Source organism: Tyto alba, unplaced genomic scaffold (assembly GCF_018691265.1).
Source record: "Tyto alba isolate M040663 unplaced genomic scaffold, T.alba_DEE_v4.0 Super-Scaffold_1, whole genome shotgun sequence".
NCBI lineage: Eukaryota > Metazoa > Chordata > Aves > Strigiformes > Tytonidae > Tyto > Tyto alba.
The window spans coordinates 24,906,981-24,924,854 of record NW_024881261.1 but is presented as its reverse complement, the minus strand read 5'-3'; the positions used below and the strand labels follow the sequence as shown (position 1 = coordinate 24,924,854).

Sequence of the window (17,874 nt, the reverse complement as noted above, 5' to 3'; positions counted from 1 at the left end):
ATTTTGCCAAGTCAGACCAACTGGGTGTCTTACTCTAAACATATAGCTGAGTTAAAGTTGTGGGTCTAGAAGCCTCTACTAAATTTGGAAGTGCTGTTCAGATTACATCCTCCAGCTGCTGAAGAGATTTTCTTACAAACAGTTGGCTACTCAAATACCTTGTGCCTCCCTGGAAACTGCCTCTATCTCAGCTTTCAAGTTCAGCCAGACCTACCTCAGTCATTGCTCTATTTGATTCATACCATCTATATCCTGTAGCACTCCTAGCAATTGATAAATTATGGCTCCAGTGAGACTATTGGGTTAAACACCAAGGAAGAAAGAATGATGACAGTAATACTTGTCATTTGTGTGGAGATGTAGCAACACAAAACCCTCTCTCAAACATATGTTATCTTGGAGGAATCTTTCCAAGGGATAGGCTTTCTGAGAAACATTTATGACTTTTGAATACAAGATAGGTATGAACTTGACACGACCTACTTTGGGCAAGCCCCGGGCTTCAGCCTGGTCTTTTACCACCACAAATCAGTCTATTTGAAGTGCAGTCAGACTGATATTTTCACTGAGATGTTGAAGTTAAAGTGCATACCAGCTTGAGAAAAAACAGCATGTAGAGCACTTTGTTCTCAGGATTTAAAAATTCAGAAATATTTTTACTAAAGCTAGAGGAAAATGGCTATGTTCTACCCATGCAGGAAAGCCAATACAATGCCTAGGATGATTCAGTACATCATTGAAATGAGAGCACTGACATCCTTATATTATACTCAAATCCCTCCTTTATCTTGGCATTGGAAAATTCAAGGAAAAGCAGAGGATATAAAGGCTTTCTACTAAATAGAATTATCTACTAAATATCCTAGACACAAGAGTTGATTTTTCCTCCTGACTTTCCACAGCATCATGGTGCAGGGTTTTGTGTCACCCCATCTCAGCCTTCACACCATCCTCTCAGCTTAATCTTGTACCCGTGTGATGCCAAATTTTCAAATTACACTGGCTTTTGAGTTTGTCCCTTCTTAATTAAATACTATGGTGTTGGATAAATTGGATAAAAGGTGGCACATGTTTCCAAAGACTGAGACACTTGTCAAGTGATACCTGTCTCTAAAGGGTCTCTCCTCACCACGACACTGAACAGCACTAGTTGTGTTACAGATAAAGCTGTAATCACTGAATTAACTGAAAAACAACCAAAGCATGCACAGTATATAGAGTCCACAGGGTCATTCACTGCTGAGAAGAGAGGAAGCCTGGACAGTCAGGGAGGAGATACTCTCTGGGACCTTTCACAGGACCACTTTCCTTTCTTCCTGGGATAGTCCGTATATAAGGAACCATTGACCTGGCCGCTCACATAGCCCAATTGCACCAAAGCCACTAATGGGCTTCCAGAAAGGTGGCTACAGATGCAGGCATGGCCTGGTGACACACACAGCCTGTGTCATACTCTAGGTCACTCTGGATCATCAGAATGACCTTCTGCTCTGCAGTAGGCTTCTGATTGCAATTCTCCTGCTACTCATAATTAGGGAAATTCTATTACACAGTTCAGATACCATTACAGTTGTAGTACAAACCAATTCAAAATTAATCTAAATATAATGGTAAAATTTCTGCTATGTGATTGAATAATTACTGCAATGCAACTCCACTAGGGCAAAGATCAGGAACGTTTCATATGAATATAATTCAGAAACCGGAATTTAAAAATTGTATTGCTCATTCATACAACACACATCACAGAAACAGATCCACTAAAAAAAGCGAATATAGAGGAATTGAGCTGAGAATCATTAAAACCATATTTTTAAAATGAAGAACCACCACATTATTACATATAATCATTTTCCTTTCACACTAATTTGTTTTAATCTATTCATGCTCCTCATAAAACATTACACAATTTTAATCATAGCATTGTTTTCTTTAAATATGTGCATTTCAGTAAATGACACTTGCATGTATAAATTTAGTGAGTTAAAATGTTAGACTGACACTAAAACTGTGCAGTCATTTATTCAGAAAAAAATTGCCTTGTTTTCCTCTCTGTAAATTTTCTATGGAAAGCTATTATTTTTTTCAGTGTATTCATTATTCAACGTATTAGTTGAATAGTCCTACAGAGACTTCTCTGCTTTTGAATCATTCACAGCCTGTTAGTTCCAATTATTTCACATCTGAAATTTGAACCCCAGTCCTTCTTTTTCATTGGACATAGAGTTTACATGAACTGATGCTGTTCTCCAGTTGAAAAAAAATGTGACCAGAATGCAGATGGAATAAGTTTTGTACACAGCATCAGCAGTTCATGTCTGTGTTTCAAGAGGAGTAAATTCCTTAGCTATAATACAAGATCAATATGAGCACAAGATGAAAATCATCTTAAAATAATTCTGAAGAAGCTCACCCATCTTAAAGACCATTATTCCACAACTTTTTATATCCACGTAGCACACACTAGCTTCTTTGCCAAGCCTATGCAGTTATGTTCCCTTCTAGAAAGACAACTTAAAAAAATTTCTGAAGGATCACTTTTCCTAAGGTATGCTACACTTCAGACTTATCCACCCAGCTCTTATGGGGAGGGAGTTATGGACCTGGAAAGCACAGCTCCCAGAAGGGCTGCGCAAGTGAGTTGTGGTCTGTCCCTCCCCGTCTTAACAGCAGCCTGAACGCTACAATATTACCAGGACTTTTGGGCAGTACCCTGTAGTTCTCCACTCTTGTGAGGCTTAGGAAAGCAAGGCTGACAGCAGCCTTCAGTCCTCTGAGGCTAGGTAATATGAAAGTCAAAGTATTTATACAGGGGAGAGGGCAAGAGGAAGGGATAACAGGCAGTAATAAATAAAAAAGAAAGAAAGAAAAAAAAACAGCAACAACAAAAACCCAAAACAGTTGAAAGCAACTTTATAGGGAGTGAGAAGTGCCCTAGAGTGGTTATTAGCCACACAGCAAGGAATGAGATACATCCAAAAAGGGGAACATTTGCTGCAGATATTATGAGGTGGGAAGGATTGGAGGAGGCTGTTATTCTTGAAAGTATTTAATGAACTGGCAGATGGCCTTGTGGTCAGGACACAGGAAATGCAAGTCCCATTTCTACTGCAGACCTCCTGCGTGGGATCAGAGAAGTCACACCGGTATCCAAGATCACCACTGGGAGCTGGGCAGACCTGGCACAGTGGGCACTGGGATGGCCAGTGTCAAAGAAATTTTCAAAATTGATGAGAGGTGTCCATTCCAGTATGGGAATTCCTCCATGCCTCCTCTTGCATAAAGCCATCCAAAATGGGCAAGAACATCTGCTTTTGTTTTCACAGTAAAAGCTGACACTGGAGGAGATATGCACATTTGGGAGGGGAGCACATTCCACAGTGGAGCTCTTTGTAATACAAACAATACAAGACCATCCTGGGAACTTCATTATTTGGTGAAAACTTAATGTATTCAAGAGGACAAGGCTGCCTGTGAAGGTGGCAGAATAAGGTGCACTGAAATAGGAGGGCCCCTCTTGGCACCTGGGTGGCAAGGCAAATCACCCAAAGTGCACAGCAGGACCGTCGCTTCTAGTCAACATCCAGTGGCCTAACACTGACACAACAGTCACTGCTGCCCTCCTTAATTTCTGTAGACTTTTCAGGGACTTAGTTGCTCCATTTCTCCTTCAGCAAAACAGTGGATTAATGTAAGGTGCAATGAGCTCCCAAAGCAGGCTAGTCTTTAAACTCTCTCCCTCTGACTTTGTGCATGCAAAGACAAATATTTTTAAACAAAGTTACACCAAAATGTGAACTTAGGGCTAGTGAAAGTACCTTGATGAGAAACTAGGACAACCTTTCACCACAGTTAGTGTTTGGAAATAAATTGTCAATGGAGGTGCTTGAACATGAATACAAGTAAGCGATAGAAACGTTCAGCAGAAAGATGGAAGATTTCAGGTTTGCTGTCCTGGTTTGTTCTACCCCAAACCACCCCTCTGATCATTTATGCAAAAGACATTCAGTAGAGCAGTGCCAGAGCAAGACTTTGACTCATCAACTACAACTTCATACATGTCCTAGACAGATGCTTCTGTTCTAAGTTGACAGACTTCCTAATACGTCTGTAATACAGATGCTTGACTATTTTTTTAGAACACTATAATAAATATATATTTTTAATATTTCCTTAGAACAGTACTCTTGTAAAAATAGAATTTCTATTCCCCTCTTAAAAAATCCTCCCAACAGTACAAATCTATAGCTAACACAAGGAACCACTATTTCAAAAGAAATATACCATATGGGAACAGAATAATTCCAGAGATAAACTGATGCCTAAAAAAGTGTTTCTCCTTGTAATCAAAGTCCTTATTTCAAGATTAGAAATGGGATAGTTCTTGGAGGGGGCAGAGGGGAGAGGAATGCAAATGAAATAATCTAATAATTAAAAAAAAGTATTAATGCTCATATTAATCACAGCTGGAATCACTATGCAGGTTTTTTCTACCATGAACATTTGTCATGAAAACAACATGTATGGCTGGTAACTACCATTAGAAAGAACCAAAATACTCCTTACAGAGTTTTCCCTGATGAAGCTGACAATTAAGAGCTAACCAATGAGTAAGATTCTGCATGTCCAATTCTATTCAGTTCAGCTCAGTTTGTTGAAAAAATTATAAAAGACAAATCAGATAAAGTATATATCAGGAAGTCCTAGTTACATGGTTAAAGGAAACCGTCAGCATACCAAGTTAGTAACTTGTTTCTATACCCACTGAGTAGCTACACTTACACAACACATATTCCATAGCATTACCTCTTTCCATTCGAAAGCAGAACCCTTATGCTGGCATATCGAGGATTGGGCTGTTTCACTGTGGTAACAGTATCTAGAATTTCAGATAGGAATATGAACTTCCCCACTTCCTATGAAAAAATATTTTTAAATATAATCATTAAATTTTAATTGACTGTTTGACATACCTAGAAAGAAAGGTTGAGTAGTCAGGTCAAAATAAGCCTGCTGAAGCCCTGAGTTTGCAAAAGCTTTAGGCTTCCAATTTGCCATGATAACATAAAACTTTATTTTAGAAGCACGGACTTTAAAATCATTGTCTGAACCACGACACGGGACTATGTGAGCCACTGCCTGCCTTTGTTTAGGACTATCATCGTTTACATTGCAACAGTATTCCCAAGTCCAGTCATGGCCTCTACTGCAATAAGCACATAAACACACAAGAGAAAGACAGTAGCTGCCCCCAAAAGCACCCTACCCTAACTGTGGTCCAGCTTTGGGGGGGGGGGGGGAGGGGGGTAAGGACAGGTGAGAGGAAGAGGCTGTGACCTCGGAAATGTCTCTGGCTGATGGTGAATGTTTACCCTCCACCTTTCAGGATGGCCTGGGACTCCCTGTGCAGTGGGGACTTACTGCGCCCCAAGATAAGAAGTGCCTCAGGCCCGACGCGGGGCAGCCAGAGCAGCGCTGGAACACCGTCCCTGGAGGAGCTGCGGTGCCTGCTCTGGACACGCTCACACCCCACGGGGCATGTGGATGAAGTCTGGCCAAACCTTTACGTGGGAGACCTGTAAGAGAGAGGGAAGGGTTGAAGCTGTTGCTGCAACTCAGCCCCCACCCTGTTTCCCCTGAAATCTTCCACTCTTCATGTAAAAAAGAGTGCTAGGCACTAACCTGGGGACTCCTCACAGTAAGTCTAAGTGTTGAGCAAGGCTGAACGGTGCATAGATGCTGTAGCATAAAGAATAGGCATCCTAAGTGTCCGAAAGGTATATTCCCCCTCCTGACTTCTCCTCCTGCATTAGCACAGGAGTCCCAAACTGCAAGAGCCTGGTGGGGCCACGGCATTGGTACTGCTGGCAGTCATGCCAGAGATAGATAAACCAAGATCAGCCTCATTTTCTCTTCAAATTGCCATGTGGCATCAGTCCCCTGAACTGATGGATGCTCAGCAAAGGTGAGTTGGTGAGAAAGCAAGCTAGAAAACTCTTGGCATGTACAGAAATATCACCACCACCATCTTTTAATTTTTTTGTCCATTGAGAAGAACCACCTAAACTGATGTTTGGAAGAAAAATGCAGGCAATGTAAAAGTCAGTTTCTTAATGAGCCACTTCTGGTGGACACTTGGGACCTGATCCACTTCTCAGAAAATAGCCACTACAACTTCATGTGGTTTTTGCAAACAGCACCATCAGCAGCATGTTCTACCCCACATTGTAATGTGACAGGCAAATATAACCCACCATCCATCTTCCAGGTATGTTGCTCGTGACAAAGCACAGCTGAGCCGAATGGGCATCTCCCACGTTGTGAACGCCGCTGCTGGGCGATTTCACATTGACACTGGTCCTAAGTTCTACAAAGACCTGCCCGTGGATTACTATGGAGTAGAAGCAGAGGACAACCCGAACTTTGATCTCAGCATTTACTTCTACCCAGTTGCTCGATACATAAGAGCAGCACTGAATTCCCCAAGAGGTAACTAGACTATATGTGCACATTGAATATCTTCTTCATAAGAACCAAGTCCAGCAAGTTATCAAATTGTATTTGGCATTAACCAACCACCTGCAGATGTGGGCAAAAACGGAGATACCCGAACCAAGTAGTGTCATGCCTGCTTCAAACTCCAGCAGTGAGTGGGAGTTCCCTTGTTCTCCTGAAACAGGCAAGGAGAGACTGAATAGGCTTTCAGAGGGGTTTTTCCTATGCCTAGTGATATTCATTAGCAAAAGGCAAAATAGCAAGTGTCCTTTATTACCTATAGGGACACACTGACCTAGGCGGAGGCACATACACTCGATGTTTTCAAATTAGCAGTGGGGCTTAAAAGAAAAGCTGGCATGGGGTAAAGAGACAAGGGCGAGCATCAAATGTGAGTAAGAAGAATCAACTATAATGCTACAATCTGTGCAAGTCCGACAAATACAGGATAGGGAGGAACTTGCCGGCAAGCAGTTCTGTAGAAGAGAAGCTAAACAACAGCACTAGCCAGGAGATAATGTCATGCTGTTGCTAGAAGAAGTATAGCCTTGAAATAGAAAGATAACCCACAAAATCCTTGGACTCACTAAACACAGGTCAAGTACACTGCCAGAGGCCTGGGGCTAGTGGGGGATCACTACTATTAAGCACAAACCCTTACGAAAGCAATTCTCCACTGTGCCACAAAACTGTACCCGCTCAAAAGTGGATTTTTTAAGAGAACAGTTAGGCACTCAACAAACTGTTTTGCTTGAATCATGGTGAGCTTGAATATCAGTGAGGGTTCTAAAATACTAACTACCCAGCTTAATCATATGCAGCTAGTAGATATGATCAACACCATAAAAGCTAGGGAAGGGAGACACAGTAACTGAAAACAGTGTACCTCCATGCTAGATATCTCAGTGTTTACTGCTGTTTGGAAGGCTTGATCCATCACATTAGAAAATATTTGCCTTTGTGCAACTGAGAGTTACATTTGGAATTCAAAACCACTAGCATATTTGGGGAATTTGGATTTGCACCCATTTCTATTACAGCATACGCTATTTGCAATTGAAGCCATTATTTGTGGTGCTCCAGAGAAAGGGAAGATCCAAAATCTTTTTGTGCATGTGTAAAAAAAAAGTTCCAAATCAATTGACAAAAGACAGAAAACAACAGGTGAATCATGGCGGCCACAAAAAGCAAACAAAACCAGTGCTTTGCAAGATGCATGCCAAAATACTGAAAGTTATGAATGCAGAACAAGTTAGGGCTCAAGGCAAGCACAATGAACTCATCGTGTCTAGAATGCATATTTATTTCTCCTCCCATGCTTTTAGATATTGCTTTACTGAACTCCATATGGAAGCAGGGTTCTGGGAATGGAGACAAGGTGAAATTCAATCATATACAGTCCAGCTGTTGCTGACATTCATCATTTTAAGGAAAGTGCAACAGTTTAGAAAATATATAAACAAGATGTTCTGGAAGCATAATTTCCTGAGATACAGAAATTTAGCAGCTAAATACCCATGACCTGTGCAGGGATGAGACAGGGAGGGGATTGTTACTCACATCATTTAGAGGAAGAGAAAAAATGGCATTTATTATAAGCAGTGATGCTGAACAAAAAATTATACCAGGTGACAAGAGGCCTGTTCATATTAAATTCAGGATGTAACGAGGTACTTGTGTTTGATTGAGAAGTCATTTAAGACTGCTGCTTAAATATTACAAGCAAATTCAATATCTTTTTAAAATGGAATTAAATTATCTTTTTCACCTGGGAGGATAAGTCAAAGTTAAGACTATATGAGGCACAAACATATTTAAAACTACGAATCAAATACTCATTAGAATTAAGTAAGACTTACTTCCAATATGATTGAGGAAAAATTCTGATGGTCTATACCAGAGGTCCAGAAAACAGCATGGACAGATTTATTCCAGATTTCTACTTTAGCTGAACAGATTATGTCTTTGGTGATATAAGGAATTTATTTTTAAAGCGATTTCTTCAAACATGGATATGAGCATGAGCAAAAGAAAGCAAGGGAGTGTGCACTCACAAGCCCCCAATTGGGAGTTCTTCATATCACAGTGGTTAAGGGCTGCATCACACCCTGAATGACTTCCTTCATCATCTTTGTTGTACAGATTAAGAAATACGTGCACTACAATTGCAGCTGTGCCATATAAGCTTTATTTTATGAACCCTGCTTCCTTGGCTGCCTCTCCTTCAGCACAGCCCTCATGTTTCTTTGCCCACATAACAGAGATGTTTGGGAAGGCTCATCCAAGAGCAAGCAGATGCACAATCTGCCTCCTTCTCTGCAAGGAAAAATATGGTGTCAGGGAAGCACTGGCCTTCTCCATCATGCTCACGCTCACGCTCAAGGGGCAACACCTTGAATATCAATCTTGCCCCTTTGCATGGCCATCTGTACAATTTGCATTTTTCTGGAATGCAGCTAAATGTAAGCGTAAATCAGCAGGGCTTGGTAAAGTGTAGCAGAAAAGGGAGGAAAAGAAAACTTGAGAGCACAGATGAAAGCATACCATGAAAACTATTAAACTAACACTGTGCAGAGAGAAAGATTCCCAAGGAGAAAGCTTCTCCTTTTATTGACCTCTGAACATGTTTAAAACAGGCAGGTTAAAATCACCCATTAACTTCATGAAATGGCAAACCCTCTCAAAGGCATTTCCCTTCTTCCACTTCAGTGGAGCAAATGAAAAGCTAGGCTCCTTCTCCTGCTGCCTTCTTGGTGGTGGCAGTTATGAAAGAAGCTTAACATAGGAGAAAAGCATCCTCTCTCTTGACTCTGCCACAGGTGCATTATATACATCAGTTTGTCCTCTCACTCTCCAGCAGATGACGGCCCTTACCTGTTCCAGGAGGTGTGGGAAGAAGGGACATGCCACCATTTAAAGCTCTCCATAGGCTTCTTGCTATTTTCAGCTGTGACGAAATAGACACTTGATTAATCAAGAAATAGACGATTGATTCTGCACCTGGCTACAGGACAATGGCTAAAACATAACAGGAGATGAGGAAACCACAGTGGAGTGGGAAGAGCCCCTGGGGCCCCCTAGCCCAGCTGAGCTCTCCTCCTGGTGAGCAGCATATTTCTGCCAGATTCAATGGAACAAGGGTAGTTGGAGCATTCACTCCGGGTGATGGATCTGGAGCTTGGTCTTAAGCCAAACAATGTACCCTGAAAGAAAGCAAGGGCTAGTTCAGGACATTTAGCTCAGTTAATGATGAGTAGCAAAAGGACAATAAGATATTATGTGTTTTAATGACTGATTTGTTCAACAACATTGAATTTCCCAACTTGAATTTGGCCAACAAAGTTGAATGTGCAAACTTTATCCCTAGTGCAAACCCTTTGATGTCAGTAGAGTTACAGCAGGCATGAGCTGGATATAATATCCATAATCCGCTGTTAAAAACCAAGTGTTATTGTTCTGCACAAATCCCGGCCAGATGACAGTTATTGTCTGCCTCGGCAAAAAGTAGCTTGAGATGTGCGGTGCAACATTTCAAATAAGGATTGCAAGATTTAATAATGCCAGAAGCTAAGTGCCCCCACTTCTCCTCAGTTAATCCCATTATTCCTAAGGGATCCTGTTACATGCTCAGAGAGAAGGTTGCAACATGGCCCTCTAATGTGGGATCAGTCCAACTTCTCTTTGCGCTGTATGTTAAAACAAACGGAGGTGGGGAAGGCAGAGTTGGAGGATGTTGGCTTGTGGCATGGATTCTGTGGTACAGAAGATCTGGTTATAACTTCCTTGCCCGCCCCATGACAGCGGCATGCATGGGTGCCTCTGTTTTCCCAGGCTGTGGTCCAGCAGCCATCCGGGAATCAGAGCCTTGGTGCTGGGACAGTGCATCCCAGCTGCCTCCCGTGAGAGGCTGACACAACGCACCATTATCAAGCCCGCTGCAGTCAGCCCACATGGTGCAGGTGTGCCCTGGGCGCTAGTCAAATGCAGTATATCATGGTGGGTTCAGAGCATCACTTAACCTGTTTACAGATACTGCTAAAAGGCAAGGATCTGAGCCTGTAAACAGAACCAAATAGCAGCACAGCTTTTGTTTCCTGTCTCAAGTTTAACATTCAATTTGTTAGCTACAAATAATCACATAGTAAATTCAAATCTGCTTTCATTAGAGCAATTTTACGTTAATTAAATCATTTCACATGACTGATTTATCTGCAACAAACAGTCATTTTATTGTCAGTGTACCAGCATTTATCATAACCTCTGTGCATGGTGAAACAAAGGCTAACAATGTGAAATAGATGGTGCACATGTAAAAGAAATAATATACCTGCATCCTCATGGGAACAAGTGTGTTAGAGAGCCATGCAGATTAGGTCCAAGGTCAATAGTTGGGGCTTGTCCAGGTTTTTGCTGAGATACCTTCTAAAGCTAGTTGCTGATCTAGGAGGACTCTTGAAATGCAGATAAGCCAGAGAAGCAGGGAAGAAAATTCAGTGTGTTCTTACTTGCCACCTCCTCCTCTCAGACGCAGAGTTAGATATAAAATGGTAGAGAGCCAGCCTGTGCAACCAGGAACCTGGAATTTGTTCTGCTTTCTGTGCCCCTAACAAAAACACATCAGGCAATATTTAATATCAGTATCCATACCTGTGCTCAGCTCAGTCTTTAGTTCCAGACTGCAGGTGAAACTGAGCATTTTCCAAGGTAGGAGGTCTGATCTGGGTGGAAAAAAAAATAGACCAAACCACTGTTTTATAGAAATTAGGTTCAGAACAGCAATTCTCCTGTCCTCCATCCAATTTCTGGCAAACTTTAGATTGAATTTCAAAATATTTAGTGATTCAAAATAAAATCCAACATCAAGGCCATCTCTTCTTGGTTGTTTTTAGTTCATTTTTTCCCCTCCTGGTGAAGTTAAAACCATAAATCTAATTTATTTTTATTTCTTTTTCTTTAGTTGTAGAGTGCAGGTAGCTTAGAAGTTTTCAGACAAAAAAAAAAAAAAAAAAAGAGGAAAGTGGCGTTCTGGTTCCAAGCAAATATATCAGAACATGTTGTTCCTTGGCTTTTGTTATCTGGGGTGTGCATTAGGGAGAGTGTCTGCATTTCCCCAATCCCTGCTACTACATTACAGTTAGGCCTACTGCAAACTACCGAAGCATGGATTTTCCAAAGACCTTTTGGTCTTATCCCTATTCACAGTATTCCTCAAAGAGAAATTGTGCTCCTGACTCCTTGACATTCCCCTTAAAATCTCAGACCTGGGTTATTTGGGTCTGAAGTGCCTCCTCTGGGGAATACAATACAGCGTACATATCCCACAAGGTTAGTGTGAAGGCTGACGGTAGTGCAGCACATTGGAAAATAAGTCTAGTGAAAACCCAAATTAGCAAATTTCCTTTTAGCAGGGGTGCAAAGCATTTCTCCATATTCCCATAAAAAGTAGGACTTCGCTGCCAAGAATCCCCATAGGGTTAATGGAATTGACAGATAGATGTAATTTACCTCAAATAATGGCATCGGTATTTTAGTAAATTCTGTGAAGCTGTATCTGAATGAGAAAACAAATAGAAATCACTTGATCTTCTAATTCTGCAAAACTGACATTACGCTGCCAAAACCTCTTCATTCCCCCCAAAGGTTTTGATGCCCGGTCCAAATCTGCTGTCATCAGAGCTGTTTTTGCCGCTTCCTTGGAGACTATATTTGTCCCTTTATTTCTACTGAAGACATGTCTATCTTTAGGGCTGAGCTCAGATTTCTCATGCCAGGATAATGAAAGGTGGCCGTGTCACATACATTGTGGAATTCAACACTTCTCTCAACCTGCTGGCCAGAGCAGGTTTTTACAACACATGCTCGCGCTCTCTGAGCATGTGGCTATGCCATCATCATTAGTCAGAACAGGAGCTGTTGCTAAATAAATACTCTGTCACAAACAAAATGGGATTTAAGATTAAAAGCTGTGCACAAAGTACCCAGAATTAACACCCAGGGAGATGGGGGCAATCAGTCTGAGGTTTTTGGCTGAATCTAGGCTCATCATCCAACAAGGATATTTTTGTCTCACTCCCTGGTAATAGAGAAATTAAGATGCTATAAGCACAAACAAAACAAGGAACTAGCCCTGAAAAGCTGTCTGTTCTTCCTACCCCTCCTTACTTTTTACAGAGAAGCAGCATCTGAGATACTTTACTCCATCTCTAAAGTAAGAAAAGCAGCATGGTATTATTTTTACTTATTTTCATCTTTTTTTCTGGGAATAAGCTGTATTCTTGTTAGACTGCACTTGCTACAGCTATACAATTAGTAAACAAGAGACAGCAAATGTGACAGTCTAAAAAAAATTAAAATTTAAAAAAATGCAGAAAATTTAATTTCAAACTTGTGCAGATTTCCAGTGAGTAAGTGTTCTGAAATTTTCATGCTAAAAAGACATTTTTAGCTGCCTTAATGGGAGACAGAGCTGTTCATGAGGTGGTCAGAAGCTCAAATCTGATTCTAATCACTGGTTACTTTAATAATGCCCAATTGTTGAGCCATGGTCTCTGTGAAGAGACTAGGTCTGACTGCAGCAAAGGACAATAGAGTTTGGAAATTTTCAGGCAGGGCTATAATTGAGTGGAACAACAGAACATTTTTTTTGCAATTAAAAATTTCTCATTGAATCATACCATTTTTGTGAAAGTTGAAGCATTTTAGAATATTTACAAGATGCAGGTTTTCAGGTTCCAGAATGAGCCCTTTGTTCACATCCAGAGGGAAAGGACTACAAAGCTGAATTTTTCCATCTGAAAGCAATCCTTTTGACAAAATTTCCTTTAATTTCACATAAAACCATTTAAAAAAATGTTTATCTCCTTCCAACATGGGTCAAAGACACAGTAGAAACTGGGGAAGCAGTCATGATACAGAATTGCATTTCTCAGGCTACTTCCATTAGAGATCATGGCAGAAAATCCAAAAGCAGAGCAGAGGGAAGGAGGGCACTGTACGCTTGGATCCCTAGAAGGTCTTCCCTGAGGCTCGCTTACAGCAACATGGAAGGACACACAATATTACTCCTAATGAACTATTAATGAAGATGCACACCTCACACTGAAATCTCTGGGGAGCTCAAAACATTTCATAAATTGTTTTTCTAGTGATCACCTAATGCAGAAGGGAAGATAAAGGCATTTTATCCCCTATCCCCTAAGGGAAGGATAGAGATTTCAGGTGTACAGGGTAGGCTACAGAAATGAAAGAATGTAAGCTGGTGCAAATGGCATATACAAACAGAAGCTGTTCTTAATGTTAACACCCCTTTTCCCACACACTTCCATCAAGGTCTGGGCAGCTGCCAGCACCCTCAGAAAGCATTACTGCCCTAAGCAAAGAAGAAATAAAGATCTTGTGGAAAACCAGGAGGGTTCCTGCAACGAGCACTCCTGAGCGTTGCACATCTGAAATCCCAAGTTTCCAGGCCCTGTTAGTAACCTGCCAAGGCTGCTTCCCATAGCACAGCCTTCAAGTATGAAGACTTGAAGCTCTGCCAGCAAGTACCTCAGTCCCAAAACCACATGTGAGCAAGGAGGGACACCACGGATGGCAGGTTAGGCAGGAGTGCTAAGGACACGCTAATCCCAAACAAGCAGTCATGAATCCTGGAATACAGTTGGAATTTTCTGTCCCCAGCCATTAAAACCTCACTGTTCCCGAACCAACACTGCACCAGGCCTGCTCTGCAGGGCTCAGCACACCTGCTTGCTCAACCCCAGGATCAGCACCGCTTCCATCTCTGCTCCAGCACGATAAAGCCCACCATTTGGCCTCCTAGCATAATTGCCTCTCTCTCTCCTTTTTCCAGGCAAAGTACTAGTTCACTGTGCAATGGGAATCAGTCGATCCGCAACTCTTGTCCTTGCTTTCTTAATGATCTGTGAAGATATGCCCCTCGCTGATGCAATTCGAACTGTGCGCTCACACAGGGGGATCTGCCCCAACTCTGGCTTCCTCAAGCAGCTTCGGGAGTTGGATCTCCAGCTAGGAAGGGGGAAAGGCAGAGGAGCAGAGGCCTGCTAGTGCCAAAGGGGCATGTCTCCCAGCACCGGATCGAGAGATAATGCCCCCACTGAAGACAGCGCAAGGATGCTGTCAGTACTGCTCTGTAGCTTCACTGAGAAACTCCTTGGGAAATGGACGAGCATGAGCAAGCTGGCAGGAGTTTGGTACGTATTCTTTTGGATAAGCCCACTAATTGGAAAGAAAATGAAATAAAGAGGATTGAAACTGGCAGTTTTGCCCACCTGGGCCTGTTTATTTAACTACCTGTTGGGCAGGGCATAGGGAGCAGTTGGGTTTTCATGCAGAATTAAAAGGCAGCGCAGTTAACTTGAAAAAAGTTTTTTTTACTTGCTTATAATTGCATTTATATGGCAAGAGGGAAAATAGCTGAAGTAGTAAAAAGAAAAAGAAAGCATGAGGTTTTTAAGAAAATCTTTAACATTTCACATCCAGCTGGCAGAGGGTGAGACTTCAGGTTTTGCAAGCTGACATGCTCCTTTCGTCTGACATGGTGACACTAGTCAGGATCCAACTCAGATCTTGGGCTCCCTCTATTACAAGCCACAGAGGCTCTTGCTGGGACCTTTGCAAGTCCTTTTAGCTTCAAACCTATGGCAAACACTCAGAACTTAAAAAGACCATGAAATACTCAGGAGCTGGTTCTGGAGGCCCCAGCCAGACACTGCACCCTGGGGCAGGGCTATCGCCAGCCTCACTGCTCCCAGGGGGAAGGAAGGTGTCCCCTCGCACACGTAAAGCAAGGGGCATGCTCACGGCGCACTGCCCACTGGTGAGCTGCAGGGCAGCAGCAGTGCCAGACAGAAACGTCCTCCTCTTAGCTTGCAACCTGATGCTCCAAATCACATTCCCCAAATTTCCCTGTTTTAAGGGAAAGCCAGAACCTAGTGTCATCGTGTCAGAGCAAAAATGAGCAATGCCTCTAACAAATCCAAAGCAGCAGCTCTGCATTTCGATTACTCTTTTACGCCCAATTGGCCACATTTAATCTTGTGAAGAACTCGAAGCAGATATTTGCTTCAGTGCAATTACAGCCACATACAGAACATTGGCAAATGCAAACAATATAGAATTTCCACTTGACGGCAGATTAATTTGGTGTGATGTTTTCCCTTGAGAGGTCTTAAAGGCTTGCAGTTCTCAAAGTACCCTGCAGTTTGTATTTATAGCACTATGGATGTTGAATAGAGAGAAGCACAGACTCGTTCTGAAATGAAGTTTCTTTTGCCTCCATACATTAAAAAAAATTAACTGAGCATAGCACACTTCCACTGCATTTCTCATAATGCGATATGGAAACATGATTTCCCTGCAGAGCCTATAGAGAAATTCAGGTGGTGTTTCTGCTTTAATAAACATAGTAAGTAAAACACAAGCAATACTACAGACTAATTTCCTCTCAGGGAACAGAGAGATGGGTCTTCCCTTCAGAGAGTGTCCCATCCTTCGAGACAGGAGTAAGCAGCCAGAAGGGAGGTCATAGCTAATGATGGAAAAATCAGTCAAGTTATAGCTTTCACAGGCCTCTTACGGGCTGCCACCACAAGGAGATTAGATTTCAGTGTGCATGGTGGCTGAACTACTCCTGGCACTTGGGTCTCCTCCACCTCAGTCTGCCTGGGGATCCTTTTTTATTGCAGACCATGCTGAAGCTATTTTGTGAGTAGTCTTTTCAGCTGCCTTACTAACCGCTCCCTTCAAGTCTCTGTAACTCAGCCTATGCCAAGCCAAATGGCACTATGTTAAAGCACAGGGGGCATATGAAATACAACGGTCCAAAATCTCTGTGCACTGAGCCTGTCAGGACAGGTCATAATTCCCGGCAAGTTGCACATCTGGAAACATCTGTGGTTGCAGGGTAGAGTTTAAAGTGAACAGCTTCTCAGGGTGACTTAGCCTAAATTTACCCCAGCTGAGGCCTGTTGGCCATTGCAGGACTATTTCAGCTGGCCAGGGACAGCCATAGATTCCCCTGCCATGCATGCCTTGCAGCTGGGAGCAGTAAGTCTGGCTGGAGCTGCAGCCTGGTGGGAAAGCCAGGGCACTGGCAAAGCAGGGCTGCTGGCTGGATGTCACTAGTACAGGTGTATAGTGGAAGCTTCTTCATCAACCTGGAAAAAACCCAACCAAACAATGAAGAACAAGAGATCAAAAACACTGACCCAAAGACAATAAATCAGCTATCCAACCCCAGCACAAAAAAATTCCCGTTCTAGAAGAGCCTGAATTGGTTCCAGCGCTTTTCATTGCTGTGAAGTTCAGAGAGAGGGAGGCGGGTCCCCCCATCTCCCTGCAGTTTTTCCACCCTCCAGCAGACGACAGTACCCGAGCCCACCATCACTCCCCGTCTCTGCAAGGGTTGCAGCACCACAGAGGTGGCCTGGCAGGGGCACAGCTGCACGCTCGGTAGTTGATGACAATTAAGCAGTCCTAATCTCTGCCCCACAGGTGTTGCACACTGAGGTGGTTTATTGCCCCTGTGCTTAGTTAAGCAGAAGCCTCTTAAAATTACAGCTGGAATCAAGACAAAGAAAATGAAAACAATATTGGGGGCAGTTCCAGGTATATCTTGAGCTACAATTTTGAGATCCAGGGTTGCTGACTGTTTGCAAGTCACCAGCTTGACCCAAGAAAGAAGGAATAGCTTCCTTCCACCACAGCCACCCTTGCTAACAGCAAGGCGTTTGGTCCTGGCACACAGCTGTCAGTTCTGCTGCTGCTGAGTCAGGCAGAAGCAGCCTTGCTCACTCCCCTGTGAGTGTATGGCCTCTGCAGCACCAGCTGTAGTTACACTTGCCCAGTGCCCTACCTTAATATTACCTGCCGAAAGCAATGTCAGTTGAGACTGCAGGCAGGGTGGAAGTGATCAGAACGGCAGGTTTGGATGTATTAATGGTCAGCGCAGCGCTGATGCGACCATCTTTTCCATGCCTGCTCCTTACCCACTGAAGAGCAAACGCTGAGGTTTATTTACGAAGGCCTATCCATTTTGGGTGCTTATGAAGGAGCAACCTCCAGCACTGTGGTGGAGCTGGTGTGCCTCCTACACAGTAACCCTGCAAGGGAGGATGGGCATCTTAGCCCCTTTTCACAGACAAGGCACCTGGTGTTTGCCTGAGCTGCAGCAGGATGTTTGGGGAAAAAGCACAACAGGATCACTCTCCAGCCTCCAGAATTGGCATGAAAGCATGAAAATAGTTTTCTCGCACAAGATATCTTGCCTTCACCAGCTTTTCCTCCCAGACTTTCAGCAATTGCTGTGGGCATGTCTTCACTGCGTTATTTATCCTTTGGATTTGCACTTAGGGTTTTATT

General features: G+C 42.7%; 1 protein-coding gene across 1 annotated transcript; it reads left to right on the top strand.

The window, feature by feature from the left end:
- Positions 1-5,387: 5,387 nt before the first annotated feature.
- Positions 5,388-14,700, top strand: LOC104360532 (dual specificity protein phosphatase 13-like). The gene is made up of 3 exons (XM_009966487.2): positions 5,388-5,578; positions 6,269-6,489; positions 14,345-14,700. The coding sequence occupies exons 1-3, from the start codon at positions 5,388-5,390 to the stop codon at positions 14,557-14,559; spliced, it is 627 nt and encodes a 208-aa protein (XP_009964789.1). The 3' UTR covers positions 14,560-14,700.
- The last annotated feature ends 3,174 nt before the right edge of the window (positions 14,701-17,874 follow it).

What these genes read in the sequence shown, in the direction of transcription:
- LOC104360532 (XM_009966487.2), top strand. Translation starts at nt 5,388, where the DNA reads ATGGCCTGGGACTCCCTGTGCAGTGGGGACTTACTGCGCCCCAAGATA. An exon ending in AACCTTTACGTGGGAGACCT is followed by an intron (nt 5,579 to 6,268) that starts GTAAGAGAGAGG and finishes TCCATCTTCCAG; the next exon opens with GTATGTTGCTCGTGACAAAG. An exon ending in AGCACTGAATTCCCCAAGAG is followed by an intron (nt 6,490 to 14,344) that starts GTAACTAGACTA and finishes TCCTTTTTCCAG; the next exon opens with GCAAAGTACTAGTTCACTGT.